Source organism: Eschrichtius robustus, chromosome 17, assembly GCF_028021215.1.
Source record: "Eschrichtius robustus isolate mEscRob2 chromosome 17, mEscRob2.pri, whole genome shotgun sequence".
Lineage (NCBI taxonomy): Eukaryota > Metazoa > Chordata > Mammalia > Artiodactyla > Eschrichtiidae > Eschrichtius > Eschrichtius robustus.
The window spans coordinates 50356413-50376723 of record NC_090840.1 but is presented as its reverse complement, the minus strand read 5'-3'; the positions used below and the strand labels follow the sequence as shown (position 1 = coordinate 50376723).

General features: G+C 37.5%; 1 protein-coding gene across 1 annotated transcript in view; it reads left to right on the top strand.

The window, feature by feature from the left end:
* The window catches only part of RNF19A (ring finger protein 19A, RBR E3 ubiquitin protein ligase), a 59264-nt gene extending 41268 nt beyond the window's left edge, over positions 1 to 17996 (top strand). The window contains exons 4-10 of the mRNA XM_068525671.1: positions 193 to 337; positions 1172 to 1334; positions 6348 to 6462; positions 6964 to 7125; positions 12564 to 12777; positions 14268 to 14411; positions 15072 to 17996. Coding sequence (XP_068381772.1) covers positions 193 to 337; positions 1172 to 1334; positions 6348 to 6462; positions 6964 to 7125; positions 12564 to 12777; positions 14268 to 14411; positions 15072 to 15762 — 1634 coding nt within the window. The 3' untranslated portion in view covers positions 15763 to 17996. The remainder of the gene's footprint in view (positions 1 to 192; positions 338 to 1171; positions 1335 to 6347; positions 6463 to 6963; positions 7126 to 12563; positions 12778 to 14267; positions 14412 to 15071) is intronic.
* The last annotated feature ends 2315 nt before the right edge of the window (positions 17997 to 20311 follow it).

Genomic DNA, 20311 nt, shown 5'->3' with positions numbered 1-20311 from the left:
TAATGTAAAATATGTTCCTTTCCTTGGAAGGGAAAAAAAAAGTGCTTTATATGCTAAAATTAGCAGGCTAAAGCTATCGGTTAACAAACTATACATGTTAAGATATTTTGGCAGTGCTATAATTGATTATCTACTAGAAATTGTTATTTTTAGACCACTCTTGTATACTAAACATGTCTATTTTCCTAATAGCTGATGATATAAAACCATGTCCACGGTGTGCTGCTTATATAATAAAGATGAATGATGGGAGCTGTAATCACATGACATGTGCTGTCTGTGGTTGTGAGTTTTGTTGGTTGTGTATGAAAGAAATCTCGGATTTACATTATCTAAGGTAAGCTTATAGAAGGGGCTATTTATATCTAAATATAATTTTATGTTGTAAGACAAAAGGACTTTTTTTTGAAAAAGCATTATCCTTAGTATTTTTAAGCTTGGAATTTATATGATACTTGAAGAGATCTATTTTATTCTAGCTACATAAATTTAACAGGGACCCAATTATTGTGCCAGTCATTTGAGATTAATAACTAGTCAAAAATAGGAAACAGAAATTTCTTCTTTTTTTGTTTGCCTTTGTTTTGTTTGTCTGTTTTTTGGCTGCACCACGCAGCTTGTGGAATATTAGTTTCCCCGACCAGGAATTGAACCTGGGCCCGACAGTGAAAGCGCCAAGTCCTAACCACTGGACTGACAGGGAATTCCCGGCTTTGTTTTTTGTTAAAATAGAAAGTTAGCATTTAATACCCCGTGTAATTATGGTAGGTCATAAATATTTCCATTTAATTTTCTCATATATAAATTTCCTCATTTAGACCACAGTGAGTTTATGATATAATCAGATAATTATGTGCCTAAAACAGGGATAAAGTAAGCATATTTTGCATGAATTTACTCTTCAAAAACTAACCTAAGGTGTTGAGGCTAATGGAGGACTAAGGATAAATGTTTAACCTGAATCCCAGTTATCAGTATCCTTTTAATGTAATTTATGGTGGTTCTTACCTTGATTTTTTAGCTTTTAGTAAACTCAGAATTCAAAGAAAGGGGATAAAACCCTCATTCCTAAATTGGAGAATTCTTTTATAGTCATTGCTGAATGTATTGCAGTAAATTGGTACTGTGATGTTTTGCAACAGTTACTTTACATTGTAATTTTTTCCTTTAGTCCATCAGGATGTACTTTTTGGGGGAAGAAACCCTGGAGCCGAAAGAAGAAAATATTGTGGCAGCTGGGAACACTTGTTGGTGCTCCCGTAGGAATTGCTTTAATAGCTGGCATTGCTATCCCTGCCATGATTATTGGCATTCCTGTATATGTGGGCCGTAAGGTAAAATGCTTGATTCCTTGTTAATTTATTATCTTATTTTAAATCTTTAGATTTAGGATTGATGGTTTTGCTTTGTGTTTGTTTTTTATTTGTTTATTTGTTTTGAAAGACAAAGGTCATTTTTAGTATCTTAAGTGTAAAACAGTTACTATTTTTTCATAAGGTAATAAATTTCCAGTGTTTGGCAAGCTTATATGTATGCATAAAAAGTAGACTTGCTTTAAAATTATCTGAATCTGAAAACTTCAGTACATTTGCATTATAAACTTTACATATAAAATATTAAAGAATCCACACCTGACATTTTTTCTCATGGGTATGTCCTTGTGAAGTCAGGTCTATAAGGTTAATAGAGAAATAACATATGCCCTCAGGCAAAGAATAATTAGCCAGTTCCTGAATTATTTCCAACTTCAATTCAAAGTTTTTTTTTCTTCAGGTTACTGCTATTAGTAAATAAACTATTTTGTAGATTACAACAATTTTGTGAAAGTCCGAACACCCAATACTTGCCACTGGCCTGAGTGATGGATTATACTTCATTGGCTAAGCAAATAATTATTTTTTGAAAGATTAAAGGGATAATTTACAAAGTGGCTAAGAAGTCTGCTGCTGCCTAAATTAGTAGAATATCAGAATTGAGAAGTAACCTCAGAAATTATCTAATCCCAACCCTGTACCCAAGCAGAACAAAGTATAGGAATTTTAAAAAGGGGAACTAACATTTGTTGAGTTCTAACTGTGTGGTAGATATTTTATATACTTCGACTCATTTTAACCTCACAGCAATTTATATGTTAGAATATTGAAGTTTAGGAAAATTTATGTAATTTATCTTTAGTTACACAGGAGGAAGCAGAGCTGGGATTTAAACCCAGATGCACAAATTCTTTATATAAGATCCCTGATAAATTTCAAGCTATCCATTTGGGCACTGCAGTGATGGGGAAACCACCAACTCATGAGGCAGCCCATTCTGTTGCCAGGGAGCTATAAGTGTTAGAAGATTCTTATGTTGAGTCAGAATCCATTTCCCTTTTAATTGTTTCATTTAATTCTAGTTCTGACTTTCAGGACTCAAGACAAGGCTGATCCTCTTTCATACAACAGCCATGTTTTTTTATGTTCAACACATATTAATTTTATAATCAGAAATAACAGTACATACTGTTTTTTTAATTAGCTTGAGACTGAGGACAAACAGATATTTATGGGCCAAATGTTTATTTCAGAAGGTAATTGTTTAAAGTCCCAAACATAATACTGATTATAATAATTTTTCATAAGTTGTCCAAAGCAGGATTTTGCCGAAAACAAAACTATTCAGATACTTAGAAGTAGAAGGGAAAGAAAGACTGTTGTACTGCATACACCTACAAATAATTTATAGAGGAGAGATTATTTACCTCATTGTTCAGTCTTAGGTGCAGTAACAAGTCTCCTTTTTTCAAACCTGTACTCAAATGGTTGCAAGTTGATGAATTAGTTTTCCATTGAAACAGTGTTCTCTGGGGTGTGTAGGGTTATAAACCAGCCCAGGAAAACCTATTAAATTGATAACGTACCTAAAAGCTGAGCCTTTCTTTACAATAACAGATAGAAAATGTGGCACAAAATAGTAAAACAGAAAAAATTAAGTTGAACCAGAAGTAGTGGGATGATATGATCACTGTAATTGAACATTGGTGCTTGAGGATGCAGAATTTTCTGGAAGACTCTCCTGGCAGCCTGCCTTTGCAGTCTGCTCCATCAGTTTGTAGCTTTGGCTTTTTTCTGCTTCAGTGCTGAGTTTTGTAGGAATGGGGGTGGCGAGGAACAGGTATTAGCTAGAGTACTGAAGGATAATGAAAGGTACTTTGGGAAGGTCTGCCATCTCTGCCTGTATGGGCTATTTAGGAAGTGTAGAGACCTATTCCCTGGAACATATAGTCAGTTCTGGGAAACAGAATTCTGACTAGGAAATAGAAATGTTCCTTGTCCCATGCATGTTTTGCCCACCTCCCCATCCCAGCTTTTTCACTGTTTAATACATCCCATAAGATTCATTGTACTTTACAGCCTTCAAAATAACCACATAATAATGATAGATTACTTTATTATTGCCTCATCTGTAATATTGTTTTTAAGTCAAGTATTTTACTTTAGAGACTACCTGTACACTTTTGAGGCTGTTTTGAATCTGTCTTGAAACAGGGGGAAATGTACTTTATTAGCTTTAGCCCTTGAAAATCACAAGAACAAAGATACTGAGCTATTTCCTGAAGTTCATATAATATCTCACAAGTAACTTTCATGGTGATATTAAGTTCTGTTTATTAACAACACCTGTACTCTGCAAAGATGCCAAGTAGATCTAGCTCCTGTCCTCTAGCAACACTATTTGTTCTTTTTTTCTCTCTGTACCCTTACTTTGAGCTATAAATGAGAGCCCAGGATCCTGAGTCATTTGATAACATTGTTCTTCATAAAAAGGGATCTGAGAAAAAAATTGATTCTATTTAGTGATGTTTGCTTATTAGTACTGCCTTTTAAGGTCAGGTTTTTTTTTGTTTTTTTTTATTTTTTATTTTTTTTAACATCTTTTTTTTTTTTTTTTTTTTTTTAAATGACAAGGGTACTAATTATATAAATGATCCACACAGAAGTACATGCTCCAAAAAAAAAAATGAAAATACAAAATACTAATCACAATACACAAATGTACTACATATCAGAAGCACATCTAGGGTAATAAAAGTAGAGCATTCACAAAGTTATATTAATAAAAATAATATAGTGCTGGCATAATGATAAACACATATATCATTGGAACAGAATTGAGAGTCCAGAAATAAATTCATACATCTATGGTCATTTGATTTTTGACAGGGGTACCAAGACCATTCAGTGGGGAAAGGATAGTCTTTCAACAAATGGTGCTGGGACAGCTAGATATACACATGCAAAATACAACACCAAAAAAAAAAAAACCCCACAAAATATAACACCAAAAGCACAAGCAACCAAAGAAAAAAACAGATTAACTAGACTTCATCAAAATTAAAAACTTTCGTGCATCAAAGGACTATCAAGAAAGTGAAAACACAACTCACAGATGGGAAGAAAATATCTCATATACCTGATAAAAGTCTATTATCCAGAATATATAAGAACTATTACAATACAGACAAACAAACCAATTAAAAAATGGGCAAAGGACTGCAATAAACGTTTCTCCAAAGAAGGTAAACAAATGGCCAAAAAGCACATGAAAAGATGTTCAACATCTTTTCATTAGTCATTAGGAAAATGCAAATCAAAACCACAATGAGATATCACTTTTCCCCACTAGAATGGCAATAATTTTAAAAAGGGGAGGGGGGATAACAAGTGTTAGCAAGGATGTGGAGAAGTTGGAACTCGTGTTGCTGGTGGGATGCAGAGGTGCAGCCACTGTGGAAACAGTCTGGTAGGTTCCTCAAATGGTTAAACTCAGAGTTACCCACAATTTCACTCCCAGGTATACACTCCCAAAGAACTTAAAACAGGTATCAAACAAAAACCTGCACATGAATGTTCATAGCAGCATTATCCATAACAGCCAAAAGGTGGAAATGACCCAAATGTCCACCAACTGATGAATGGATAAACAGAATGCGGTATAACCATGCAAAAGGAGGTTATTCAGCCGTAAAAAGGAATGAAATACTGGTACACTCTACAACACAGATGAATCTCGAAAACATTATGCCTAGTAAAAGAAGCCAGAAACAAAAGGTCAAACTTAGTGTGATTGATATGAAATGTCCAGAATAGGCAAATCCATAGAGACAGAAAGTAGAGCAGGGGTTGCTGGAGGATGAGGACTGGGCAGGATGGCTTTTTGGGGGGGGGGGGGTGACTGCTAGCAGGTAGTAGGCTTCTTTTTGGAGTGAAGATGTTCTGGAATTAGAGAGAGGTGTACAACCTTGTGAACACACTAAAAACTGCCGAATTGTACACTGTAAAATGGTGAATTTTATGGTACCTGAATTATAGTTCAATTAAAAAAGTAGAGCATTTTTTTATTGTTAAATTTACTTAATTTCATTAAGTTTTGTTTTTAAATGTGTCTGTGTCTTTTTTTTTTTTTTTCACACACACACACTGTATTTTATTTTTACAAGAGATAAATAGACTGACACCAAGCATTGTACATGGATGACCACAACAAAAGCAACGATGATTGCAATTACCAAACATGAAACACACTCATACTATGTCATAATATTAACATTCAGTCCAGTAATCCTCCACTGTAACAGCTCCTTTACTTTGCAGTGAAAATTGATTTGTATATTCTTTGCCTCTGAGTCCTTGTGGGATTTTTTTTTTTTTTTAATTCAGACAGAAAGTCACAAAAATTATACTCATCCTCATCAGTTCACTCAGTCCCATGTAATTAATTTTTTTTTTTCATCTTGATCTTTTGTTAGCACTTTTATTGGAGTATAATTGCTTTACAATGGTGTGTTAGTTTCTGCTTTATAACAAAGTGAATCAGCTATACATATGGCTTTTTTTTTTAAAGACTGTGTAAACCTCTCCTAGGAGCCAATATTTACTAATTAGGGATGCTTATTTAGAAATCTGTGCAATGATACATTTCTTAGAAGTAATCCTATTGATCAAACATCCAACTCATAACTATGTTGAAAATAATGTTCTTAATTCCTTCTTCTTTGCTCAAAACATGATTTATACTGTTCTTGAATAAGATTATAAGGACTACTTCTACTCAAGATTGTTTAAACACAGAGTAAAATCTATTAAATCACTGTCTTATGTAACCAGATTATTAATAAGGAGCAAATTATGTGTAAGAATATGGTTTAAGAACAATAATATGTTTACCTTGAATTTGGACACTTAACTATGAAATTATAAGGTAAATCACTTTAAACTTCTAACAAATGTAGGTCTATTTCATTTAAATTAAATATGTAATATTTTTTTTCTTTAACCCATCACCCCTATTTTTCTTTTTAATTCAAGATTCACAATCGATATGAAGGCAAGGATGTTTCAAAGCACAAACGGAATTTGGCCATAGCAGGTGGTGTAACATTGTCTGTAATCGTATCTCCAGTTGTAGCTGCAGTAACTGTAGGTAAGAAATGCTTAAAAATTCTAATTACCTCAAATTTTATAGAATTAAAGTTTTGTGGAAGAATTTTGAAAAACAGAGCATTATATTGTTGAAGAGTTACTTTTTTTTATTTATTTAGGGACAGTTTGAGCCTACAGAAAGCCTCTCATTCTGTAACTGTATTGGTTAAAAGTAATATAAACTCAAGAGCCTAGCCTTAGGGATAGTTGGTAAATTATTAGTGGTTAATATCCCTTCCTCCCCACCAAAATACCGTTTACAGCCCTGGCACTGAAAAAGAAAAAAGATTCACATCTTTTTTTTAACCTCATATGTGTCACCTGAGGCTAGAAGCTTTGAATCTGCTTGCATCCTTTAATAGTTGGGTAAATCCGCTTTTGGCAAGAGTTGCAGAACCCTAACACTTTTCTCCTGTACACCTTCTCTTGAAAAGACTTTCTGAAATGTGTGTTTCTGTAATTTATTTTTTGGTTTGTAATGACCAATTTAATTCCTCTTTAGGTATTGGTGTTCCTATTATGTTAGCTTATGTCTATGGTGTTGTTCCGATTTCTCTCTGTCGAAGCGGAGGTTGTGGAGTCTCAGCAGGCAATGGAAAAGGAGTCAGGATTGAATTTGATGATGAAAATGATATAAATGTTGGTGGGACAAACACAGCTGTAGGTAAGTCCTTTCAGCAAAGGAAGAAAATGTACTTACTAGTAGTAATAGTGTAAGGCTATAGGTAACATGCAAGTCAGAATTCCCATTGCTCTCTTACTAGCCCTAATAGTATTCACCCAGAAGTACATCAGAGAAATGAGCTGCTGAGGAAAGGTGAATGTATGAAAGAGGGTGGAATGGCTCTGGGTACCTATAACCTCCGATGGAAATGTAATGTCTTAGAAATTCTAGACTTTTAATCTTTAATTTTGTGTAAAATGTTACAAGTCAGCAATAAAAGGACAGAAGAGAACTGCAGTTCATAAAAGAAGAAATGCAGATGCCCAATGAGTAGAAAGTATCTTTAACCTAATGTTATTCAAAGAAATAGGAATTATAACAAAAACTGGAACATACAAAGGCCTGCATAGACTACCATTAGGAGTACAAGTTAATAAGCTTTTTAAAATGTGCGTGTTCTTGTTAAAGAAATTCCCACAGTTCTCATTAAAGAAATTGTCTTAGGGAAGTACAGGCATACCTTGGAGATGTTGTAGGTTCGGTTCCAGACCACCGCAATAAAGCAAATATCACAATAAAGCAAGACATGAATTTTTGGGTTTCCCACTGCATATAAAAGTTATGTTTACACTACTGTATATTAAGTATCTACCTTAATTTAAAAATACTTTATTGCTAAAAAATTTTAATCATCATGTGAGCCTTCAGCAAATCATAATCTTTCTGCCAGTGGAGGTGGCTAGAGTACACCAGATGTTGGTGGCTGCTGACTGATCAGGGTGGTGGTTACTGAAGGCTGGGGTGGCTGTGGGAATTTCTTAAAATACGACAACAGTGAAGTTTGGCGTATCAATTGGCTCTTCCTTTCATGAATGATTTCACATGCAATGCAGTTTGGTAGCATTTTACCCACAGTAGAACTTCTTTCAAAATTGGAGTCAGTCCTCTCAAGTCCTGCCACTGCTTTATCAACTAAATTTATGTAATATTCTACATCCTTTGTTGTCATTTCAAGTCTTCATAGCGTCTTCGACAGGAGTAGATTCTATCTCAAGAAACCACTTTCTTTGCTTATCCATCAGAAGCAGCTACTCATTCATGAAAGTTTTATCATGAGATTGCAGCAGTTCAGTCACATCTTCAGGCTGCACTTCTAGTTCTCTTGCTCTTTCCACCACATCTGTAGTTACCTTCTCCACTGAAGTCTTGAACCCCTCAGTCATCCATGACAGTTGGAATCAGCTTCTTTCCAACTCCTGTTAATGTTGATATTTTGACCACTTCCCATGAAACTGTGAATGTACTTAATGGCATCTAGAATGGTGTATCCTTTCCAGAAGGTTTTCAATTTACTTTGTCCAGATTCATCAGAGGACTCATTGTCTGTGGCAGCTATAGCCTTACAGAATGTATTTCTTAAATCATAAGACTTGAAATTTGAAATGACTCCTTGATCTGTGGGCTGCAGAATGGGTGTTGTGTTTGCAGGCATGAAAACATTAATCTTGTCCTACATCTCCATCAGAGCTCTTGGGTCACCAGGTGCATTGTCAATGAACCAGTAATATTTTGAAAGGAATCTTTTTTTTTCTGAGCAGTAGGTCTCAATAGTGGGCTTAAAATATTCAGTAAGCTATGTTGTAAATAGATGTGCTGTCATCCAGGATTTGTTGTTCCATTTATAGAGCACAAGCAGAGTAGATTTAGCCTAATTCCTAAGGGCCCTAGGATTTTTGGAATGGTAAATGAGCATTAGCTTCAACTTCAAGTCACCAGCTGCGTTGGCCCCTGATAAGAGGGTCATCCTGTCCTTTGAAGCTTCAAAGCCAGGCATTGACTTCTCCTCTCTAGCTATGAGAGTCCTGGACAGCATCTTCTTCCAATATAAGGTGTTTCATCTGTATTAAAAATCTATTATTTAGTGTAGCTACGTTCGTTAAGCATCTTAACTAGATCTTCTGGATAACTTGCTGCAGCTTCTACATCAGCACTTGCTGCTTCACCTTGCATTTTTATGTTATGGAGATGGCTTCTCTCCTTAAAGCTCATGAACCAACTCTGCTAGCTTCAAACTTTTCTTCTGCAGTGTCCTCACCTCTCTCAGCCTTTGTAGAATTAAAGACAGTTAGGGCCTTGTTCTGGATTAGGCTTTGGCTTGAGGGAATGTTGTGGCTGTTTTGATCTTCTATCCAAACTACTACAGCTTTCTCCATATCAGCAATAGGCTGTTTTGCTTTCTTATCATTCACGTGTTCACTGGAGTAGGACTTTTAATTTCTTTCAAGACTTTTTCCTTTGCGTTCACAGCTTGGCTAAATGGCACAAAAGGCCTAGCCTTTCAGCCTGCCCTGGCTTTCAATGTACCTTCCTCACTAAGCTTAATCATTTCTACCTTTTGATTTAAAGTGAGAGATGTGCAATTCTTCTTTTCACTTAAACATTTAAGAGGCCATTGTAGGGTTATTAATTGGCCTAATTTCAATATTGTTGTGTCTTAGGGAATAGGGAGGCCTGAGGAGAAGGGAGAGAGATGGGGGAACAGCCCATTGGTGGAGTGGTCAGAACACATACACATTTATCAATTAAGTTAGCTGTCATATATGGGTGCAGTTCATGGCACCCCAAAACAATGACAACAGTAACATGAAAGATCACTGATCACAGATCGCCATAACAAATATAATAATAATGAAAAAGTTTGCAATATTCCAAGAATTACCAAAATGTGACACAGAGACGCAAAGTGAGCAAATGATGTTGGGAAAATGGCGCTGATAGACTTGCTTAAAGCAGGGTTGTCACAAACCTTTCACTTGTTTAAAAAACAAAACACAGTATCTTTTTTTCTTTTTTTTTTTAAATAAATTATTTATTTTTGGCTGCATTGGGTCTTCGTTGCTGCGCGCGGGCTTTGTCTAATTGCAGCGAGCAGGGGCTCTTCTTCGTTGTGGTGCAGGGGCTTCCCACTGCTGTGGCTTCTCTTGTTGCGGAACACGGGCTCTAGGCGCGCGGGCTTCAGTAGTTCTGGCGCGCGGGCTTAGTTGCTCCACGGTGTGTGGGCTCTTCCCGGACCAGGGCTCGAATCCGTGTCCCCTGCATTGGCAGATGGATTCTTAACTACCGCGCCACCAGGGAAGTCCCAACACAGTATCTTTGAAGCACAATAAACTGAGGTTTGCCTGTAATGAGGCATATGTGCAAAGATAATGTTCTCTTCCTTACCTCCCGTTCTCTCTTGAACTCACTCCGATCAGATTTTGGTCCCTTCCATTCCAAAATTTCCTCTCTACCACTCCACCAAAGCAGAGTCACCATTCACCTCCATGTTACCAAATATAGTGGTCAAGTCTTGATTTTCACCTTACTGTAACAGTACACCTGACATGGTAGAGCATGCCCTCCTTCTTAAAACATTTTCTGTACTTGTTTTCTGGATAACCACTTCTCATCTCATCATATCTCCTGGCCACTCCTTCTCAGTTTTCTTTGCTGGTTCATTTTCCTCTCCTAACCTCCAAATTTTGGAGTTTCCCAGGGCTCTCAGTTCTCAGATTTCTCTTCTTTATCTACACTCACTCCCTAGGTAATCTCCTCTGTTAAATAATATATAGACAAACCACTCTTCAGTTTATGTTTCGGCTAGAACTGTCCTCTAAACTTCAATTTGTACATCTAACTCTTCTACCTAAGCTGCACTGGAACGTCTAGCAAGAATTCCAAGCTTAACTTCTCTGCAACCAGACTCTTCACTCTAAAACCTGTTGTCCTCTCAGTCATCCTTCCCTTGTTAAGTAGCCTCTTCATTCTTGCTGTTGCTGTGCCAGAACCTTTGCTGACGATGACCCTCCCTTCTCCCTTGTTACCCTACGTCTGATCCGTCAGCAAGTTCTGCTGCTTCCTTGAGTATTTAGCCATAATTCCACCATTTCTCACCATCTCTACTGCTATTCCACTAGTCCAAGCTACTCCCTTTTATCCTGGGTGATAGTAATAGCCTCTTAAGTGATCCATCAGCTTTCAGCTTCCACTCACCATTCCACATAATGACATTTCTAAAACATAAGTTAGATCTAACTTGTGTTCAGAATTCTCCCAATGCTTCTAACTGTACCGGGGGCAGGGGGATGGAATCCACAGTCCCTACCATGGCCCATAAGTCCCCCTCTGGTCTTTCCTGAGCTACATCTCTGAACCCTTCCCTTGTACCACCTGTCCTTAATGTTGAGGATGCCAAATATACTTCCACTTACAGGCTTTTAAACTTGCAGTTTCCTCTGCCTGGAATACTCTTCCCCCAGATAATTTCATGGCTCACCTCTTCACTGCCTTTGAGTCTCTACAGGTGTTACTTATCAGAGAGGCCTTCTCTGATCATACTGTATAAAACAGTACACAGGCGCTTGCGTGTGCACACACGCACCCGCACCCGCACCCCTCATCACTCTCACTCCCCTTTACTCTGCTTTATTTTTTCTCATAGCATTTATCACCATATAATTTTATTTATTGCTCTCCCCAGCTAGAATGTAAGCTTTTTGAGGGCAGGTTGTTCGTCTCTTTGATCCACTGTGTCCCCAGTACTTAGAAACAGAGTTGGGTTATATAATAGGAACTCAAATATTGGAGCGAATAAATAAATCTTCCAATATAAAGCCTGTGAAAAGTACTGTAAGATTGGAATATAGTGGTATCAGATCTTGAAATAGCTTGTAGACAGTCAGAACTGTGGAATATATCAAGAAGTCAACTTTTGGCCCATTCTTATTGACCTAGAGAATACTGAGCTCTTTAAATGACACCCTTATTGAAAACTGTCACATAATTTTCTCAAAGTCAGCTAAATTCTTCAACCATCAGGTTCTTTATAGAATTCCTAAATCTTCTCAATTTTCTTGTAAAGTACAGGCATACTTCATTTTATTGCACTTTGCAGCTAATTACATTTTTTGCAGATTGAAGGCTTGTGGCAACCCTGAGTTGTCAGATGATGGTTAGCATTTTTTTTAGCAATAAAGTATTTTTTAATCACTGTATGTACATTTTTTTTAGACCTAATGCTATTGCACACTTTAGTATAGTGTAAACATAACTTTTATATGCACTGGGAAACCCAGAAATTCACGTGACTCACTTTATTGTGGTATTTGCTTTATTGCCATGGTCTGGAACCAAACCCACAATACGTATCTCCAAGGTATGCCTGTAGTGACCATTTAAAACTGAGGGCGTCCTTAATCCAACTTTACCCTGTGAGATATTTCCCTTTACTCTTATCCCACGGTTATGTTATGTGTCCCTGACTCCAGACACCTTTTCTATTCCTGTGTATGTTTTATACTTAATATGAAAATATGTCCTATCTGAAATCATGGCAGACTTTATGGAGAGGGAAATCAATAATCACACTTATTTAATTTCTTTGACATATTTGCATTTAGACACAACTTCAGTAGCAGAAGCAAGACACAACCCTAGCATAGGGGAGGGAAGTGTTGGTGGTTTGACGGGCAGTTTGAGTGCAAGTGGAAGCCACATGGATCGAATAGGAGCCATCCGGGACAACCTGAGTGAAACGGCCAGCACCATGGCACTCGCTGGGGCCAGCATCACAGGGAGTCTGTCAGGAAGTGCCATGGTAAACTGCTTTCACAGGTAAGAAGACTGTGCTTTGTTTTGTTTGGTTTTGGTTTTGCCTTAACTACAAATTAGTAATTATTATAGATGAGGAGAGTTTTGAACACAAAGCAAGATGATGACATATAATCCTACTGTGTCAGGGTTGAAAACAGTAAGGTTTCAAAAACTGAAATTTAGTGGTACACAGTGAGGAAGGAGATTTGATGAGGTAAAAACCAAGTCTAAGGGATAACATCATGCCATTTTTTTCACTGCACTTGTCAGATTTTATGTTATGAGACAGTGCTGGAGCTGCTTCGGTGAATACTGTAAAGGCAGTGATTAAGCTTGGACCTTACCTCTGGAGGTGGCCACAGCTGTTAGGAAATGAGACACTGGCTGAAGCCTCGGGGAGCAGGTGGAGTCAGGATATCCGGAAATGCGCGAACTGAGGCCAAGAGAGTCTGCCTGGGTCCTTTTATGTATTAATGGTTATTTAATTCTCGCGAAGTCTTTTACCCAAAGCCATGTAGATAAGTAGGATAAGTTAAAGCATTTTCATCTTCTCTTGTTTCCTCTTTAATTTACTTTTCTTTACTTCTGTTTATTAGCTTTCGGGGTTTTTCTAAACGTAGGGGAGAGTACATGAATTAAAAGATAAATCAGTTATATTTATCTTATTTTTAGGTAGTGTGCTTTTAAACACAAACTCTTAAGTTATAGTGGTGTATATTATGTCTCTTTTTTTGATAAATTTATTTATTTATTTTTGGCTGCGTTGGGTCTGCTGCTGCGGGCGGGCTTTCTCTGGTTGCGGCGAGCAGGGGCTACTCTTTGTTGTGGTGCATGGTCTTCTCGCTGCGGTGGCTTCTCTTGTTGCAGCGCACAGGCTCTAGGTGCACGGGCTTCAATAGTTGTGGCTCGCAGGCTCTAGAACACAGGCTCAGTAGTTGCGGTGCACGGGCTTAGTTGTTCTGCGGCATGTGGGATCTTCCCGGACCAGGGCTCAAACCCGTATCCCCTGTGTTGGCAGGCAGATTCTTAACCACTGCGCCACCAGGGACTTCCCTATTATGTCTTTTTTAAAGAGTCAGGTGTTAAATTTGGAACCATTTTTAACACATAGATGCCCAGGATTTTTTGAGTCACTGATTTGTCAGGTAGGATGGTTTTTAATGTATTCCGATTTGGTGTTTTGCCCTGAAGCGTGGCGAGCAAAGCACCACATCATAAGTAAGAATATTGGAGCATGTTTAAGTTAAAATCCTTTATGTTCTTTTTGTATTACTCTGTTATTACCTTACTTGGCAAACAGCTAATTTTACCATTTTATCTGGTTGGCTGGTACTGTTCAATGTGCTGCAGTAGAATTTGAATAATCAAATAAAAGGAAACTTAAAAAAATAATGTTTATAGTTGTTTCTAAAATAGCTTCTTGTTACTAAATTATTTAAAGATACATTCTCGTATTATAGTAGTGTTGATATTATATGTAATTTTCTTTTTCTAATACCCCTCTCTTTAAGATTGGAAGTACAAGCAGATGTACAGAAAGAACGGTACAGTCTAAGTGGAGAATCTGGCACAGTCAGTTTGGGAACAGTTAGTGATAATGCCAGCACCAAGGCAATGGCAGGATCCATTCTGAATTCCTACATCCCATTGGACAAGTAAGGAAAAAATTGTTATCAAGTCAGAAGTATTTTTAAAATTAATTTGTAAAGAATTATCCCTATCATTAGGCAAAATTATTGTGAATAATGGTTATCTACTATTAGGTTCTCTGCAAAAAGAAAGTGGTGAGATGTCCAGAATAGGCAGATCCATAGAGACAGAAAGTAGGTTAGTGGTTGCTAGGGTTTGGGGGGAGGGAAGAATGGGAACTGGCTGCTAATGGGTTTCTTTTGGGGATGATGAAAATGTTCTGAAGTTCAATAGTGGTGATGGTTGCAAACTCTGTGAATATACTATAAACCACTGAATTGTGCACTTTAAACAGGTGAATTTTATGATATGCAAATTATATCTCAATACAACTGTTCTGAAAAAAAAATGGAGAAGGTAGCATAGTACCTGGAATAGCATAAGCAATGAGTGTAGTTGCTTCTGTTTTATTTATTTTAAATTGAAGTATTATTTTAAAGATAGTCCTCTTATTTCAAGCAACTTTTTTCTATTAGTAGAATGTATCCTGCATTAATTTGTTCTAATAGCTTTTATATAGTCTTTGAAGTTTTCACACAGAAGCCTCTCCCCCTTTGCTGTCATTTGCATTTTTTTTTTTAAAAAGAGGAAGTCAGAAATTTATATGTGTTACTCTTATGTTCCAGAGAAGGCAACAGTATGGAGGTTCAGGTAGATATCGAGTCAAAGCCATCCAAATTCAGGCACAACAGTGGAAGCAGCAGTGTGGAGGATGGCAGTGCCACCCGAAGTCATCCTGGGGGTTCGTCCAGTGGCTTGCCTGAAGGTAAATCCAGTGCCACCAAGTGGTCCAAAGAAGCAGCAGCAGGAAAGAAATCAAAAAGTGGTAAATTGAGGAAAAAGAGTAACATGAAGATAAACGAGACCAGAGAGGACATGGATGCCCAGTTGTTAGAACAGCAGAGCACGAACTCAAGTGAATTTGAGGCGCCATCCCTCAGTGACAGTATGCCTTCTGTAGCAGATTCCCACTCTAGTCATTTTTCTGAATTTAGTTGTTCTGACCTAGAAAGCATGAAAACTTCTTGTAGTCATGGTTCCACTGATTATCACACCCGCTTTGCTACTGTTAACGTTCTTCCTGAGGTAGAAAACGACCGTCTGGAAAATTCCCCCCATCAATGTAGCATTTCTGTGCTTACTAAAACTGCTTCATGTTCAGAAGTTCCGCAGTTGAATCATATTGCTGAAGAACATGGTAACAGTGGAATAAAAACCAATATTGATTTATATTTTGGCAGTGCACTAAAAGAAGCAAATAACAACCACTCACATCAGACAATGGAATTAAAAGTTGCAATTCAGACTGATATATAGACCTATAAATGCTGCAAAATAATTACCACTTGAAAAACCTTGTTTGGAGCTGGCTGAACTACACGTGACTATTTTAAGTTTCAAGTTGCCAGCAAACGCTGGGTTACATAATCATAATGCAGATCCATTTTCTGTGTTCAGCAAAGCATTGTGTTTCATGTGGATCTTGATTACCAAACTATGAAATGAAGGCTTTAAAAGTGCATTATTGTAAGGACAGTAATTCTTAAGAGAATTATGTTTTGTGTGTTTGCCACAAAACATTGCTTGAAGCACATACTTGTGTATTTAGATAGAAATTTGGCTTAATTTATAATCAATATAAAATACTAATGCAGTTCTACAGCATTCTTATGAAGAGAACTTGAGGCTTAGGGCTAAGTGGTTAGTGACATTTTATTGAAACCACTAAAAGATACTGTTTAAAGAACCTTGCAGGTTACTCTCAGTATATGATACACTTTGTAACATTTCTATTCATAACTGGGCATAAATTTCATTTTTTTCTTCATATGCAGTGTGGATATATACAGCTTAATGCAGCCCATTTGCTACCATTTGGATACTTAGACACTTTGAGCAAGATTGTGGCAGTTTTTGCACAACTTTGAAATAGAAATACCTGGTCCCCTATATATCTTGTATATTGTTGCCATCTTAGAAGAAAAGTGTAAAAGTAGGTAATTAAGTATACTGACAGCACCAAATAAAATATATAAAACTGCAAAATAAAATTCCATTAGTTTATAAGTATTACAAAAAAGTCACCTTTCACTAAGGGGAAGTTTGCACCCCACTGATTCTTGGTGCCTTCAGAATAGAGTAGATTTTAAGGGCCTACTTGTTTGAGGGTTTTGCTGTATTGTTTTCCATAATGTCCTCTCTAGCCACCTTGGATTATGTAGAAAAATACAGGATAGAGAAACATAAATATGATTAACAATAACAATGCTGAAAAAGTATTAGCCTACCAAAGACACACTCAGGCTTGAGTGAATAACTTTACATAACCTCAGTTTTTAGCACATGTATATCTTCTCCAATCATGAAATCAAAGCACGGTGCAGAGTTTGTACCAAGTACTAAGGAGGGGTCTGTATATGGCTGGCTTTATTTTCCTTTGCTTTTGTTTATGGAAGACGTTCAGCTGACATAAACAGAAGTTGGCCAAAATATTGCCTATACTGTTAACTTCCAGTATAATTCACTTAAATAAAACAGGCTAACCTCAGTGATGGCAGTTAAAATATTCCATCTTATGTGTTTCTTTTAAGTATTACCATTATGGTGCTACAGAGCTTTTTCTTTTGATAAAAAGAAAAATGCCATGGGCTGCAGTCTTCTTTCATCATTTTTCTCACCAGGCCCATTAATATGCTTATAACACTAGTGCCAGTTATTTTATTTGATAATGCTTATTATGGTATTTGTATATTTGTCTGCATTCCAATTTTGTTCAATAGTGAGTGTGTAAACTGCATACATGAAATAAATGTAAATACTAATGTATCGCTGCCTTATGGTTTGTGCACTGACATTTTTATAAGAACAGGAATATTCATTTGCCATGTGGCAAATTCGTAAATATTGCAAGCCACTGAGAGGATTCTGCATTCTAGTCTCAGCCTAGAGGGACGCATCTGCTGAACTTCTCAACAAACAGTGTTAGAAACTATCCTTTCTTCATGTCGAATACCTGCCTTTCCTCCAGAAAGAAGCTGCTTTGTTCATCAACATAAATTCATTTTTTTAAAGTATGTTGGTTGAAAAGTAAATAGATCTATCATTTAAATTGTGAAGAGATAAGCATTATAAATCCTCATCTTAAAAGAAAAGTAGGGTTTCCCTAGTGGCGCAGTGGTTAAGAATCCGCCTGCCAATGCAGGGGACGCGGGTTTGAGCCCTGGTCCAGGAAGATCCCACATGCCGCGGAGCAACTAAGCCCGTGCACCACAACTACTGAGCCTGCACTCTAGAGCCCGTGAGCTACAACTACTGAGCCCGCATGCCACAACTACTGAGCCCGTGCACCTAGAGCCTATGCTCTGCAACAAGAGAAGCCACTGCAATGAGAAGCCTGCGCACCACAACGAAGAGTAGCCCCCGCTCGCCGCAACTAGAGAAAGCCCGTGTGCAGCAACGAAGACCCAACGCAGCCAAAAATAAATAAATAAATTCGTAAAATAAAAACAAAGATTAAAAAAAAAAAAAAGTAAAAAGGTCTTAAAAGACTTTTAAGAGATTCTACTCTGGCAACATTAGATTATGAAACTAGAGCCATTTAAATTCAAGCTAATAATTGTAATGAAACGCTTTCTATTCTCATAGCCTCTATAAAATACATAGATGGTTTTTCTGTTTTCCTGTTACATAGTTAATACTTCATGAAAATAATATGTATGAATATGTTGACTGCCTTCTTGACATTTCTGTAAAAAGCTAAAGAGTAAATGGAAAGCAAATGATCTTGGGAGGAATACAGCAAAGGCGGTGCCGAGTTAGGAGGCCTGTGCGTTCAGTGCCCCCCATCCCTCTCCTGGTTGTACCCCAACCAGTACTGCCTCAGTCTCACTTTAAAAATGGTCTAATCCTTTCAACTGACTTCAGAAGTTCCTTCCAACTTGGATTAATTAAGGACCTAACCAGATTCCTCTGGAGCTCAACCTTGGGCTACCATAGCGTAAGAGAATACTCCACAGTTCAAGACAGGCCTTAACACATCAAAATCTTTTAAAAGCCCTTTACACTTTGCTTTCTTTAAGGCCTATGGGGAAAATCGCATAGTAGTGAGAGAAAGAATACACAGATAGTGATCATATACCCTACTGTTCATTGTGTGGGCTACCAGTTTAACTGAATTCTCTTAAATGTACAAATTTCCAGATTCAGAGCACTGAATTAGTAAGCTTTTTATGTTAAATTTATACAATTCATCTTTCTTAACTTATTTTCACCAGATATTGGGTTAATTTGTAAATATGTAAGATTTTCCATAGCATATTGTCTAGTTAAATACAAATTTTGGAGAGTTTCCCCATGATGATGGAGAAGGAAGACTCTAAACTCACCTCCTCCCACGGGCACACCAACATTACAACAATTTACAGAGTAATTATCTATGAAAACGACCCGAAGACTAGCAGAAAAGATTTTCCACAGCTAAAGATATAAAGAAGAGGCCACAACAGATGCGTAGGAGGGGTGGAGACTCGGTATAGTCAGGACTCACACCCCCAGGTCAGTGACCCACAAATGGGAGGAATATCACAAGCACAGAGGTCCTGCCCAAGGAGTGAGGGGTCTGAGCCCCATGTTGGGCTCCTAGCCCAGGAGTTCTGCACCGAAAGATGAGCCCCCAGGACATCTGGTTTTGAAAATAGGGCTTTTTAAAAACAGGCTGATTCTAAACAGCAGAGCTTAACGTTTGAGAGCTGGAGGGCTATAGGATAGAGAGACTGTGCTCTTAGAGGGCACATGCAAAATCTCACATGCTCCGGGTCCCAGTGCAGAGGGAGAAATTCGAAAGGAGCCCAGTCCTAGACCCACTCGCTTTTGCACAGCAAAGGAAACCATCTATCAAGTGAAAAGGCAGCCTACTGAGTGGAAGGAGATATTTGCAAATGATATGTGTGATAAGAGGTTAATATCCAAAATATATAAAGGACTCATACAACTGAATATCAAAAAGAAATTCCGTTAAAAAAATGGGCAGAGGACCTGAATAGACGTTTTTCCAGAAAAGACATACAGATGGCCAACAGGCACATGAAAAGATGCTCAACATCACTATCATCAGGGAAATGCCAATCAAAACCACAGTGAGATAGCCCCTCACATCTGTCACAATGACTGTAATCAAAAAGACAACAAAAACAAATAACAAGTATTGGCGAGGATGTGGAGAAAAGGGGACCATCCTGCGCTGTTGGTAGGAATGTAATTTGGTACGGCCACTATGGAGAACAGTATGGAGGCCCCTCAAGAGACTGAAAGTGGAATTACCAAATGATCCAGCAATTCCACTTCTGGGTATTTTTCTGAAGAAACAAAAACACTAATTTGAAAAGATACATGCACTGCTATCTTCATAGCAGCATTATTTACAATAGGCAAGATATGGAAGCAGTCTAAGTGCCCATCAGTAGGTGAATGGATAGAGAAGGTGTGTATGTGTGTATACACACACACACACACACACATACATATATATGTTTGGCCAAAAAGTTCGTTCGGGTTTTTCCATGTGACTATTAGCCATAAAAAAGAATGAAACTGTGCCATTTGCAGCAACATGGGTGGATGTATAGGGCATTATGCTAAGTGAGGTAAGTCAAAGACAAATATATGATCTCACTTATATGTGGGATCTAAAAAAGCAAAATGAAAACAGACTCATAGATAAAGAGAACAAATGGGTGGTTGCCAGATTCGGGGGAAGTAGGGTGCTGTGGGCAAAATAAGTGATGAGGATTAAAAGATACAAACTTCCAGTTATAAAATAAATGAGCCCCAGGGATGTAATATACATCCTAAAGAATATGGTCAATAA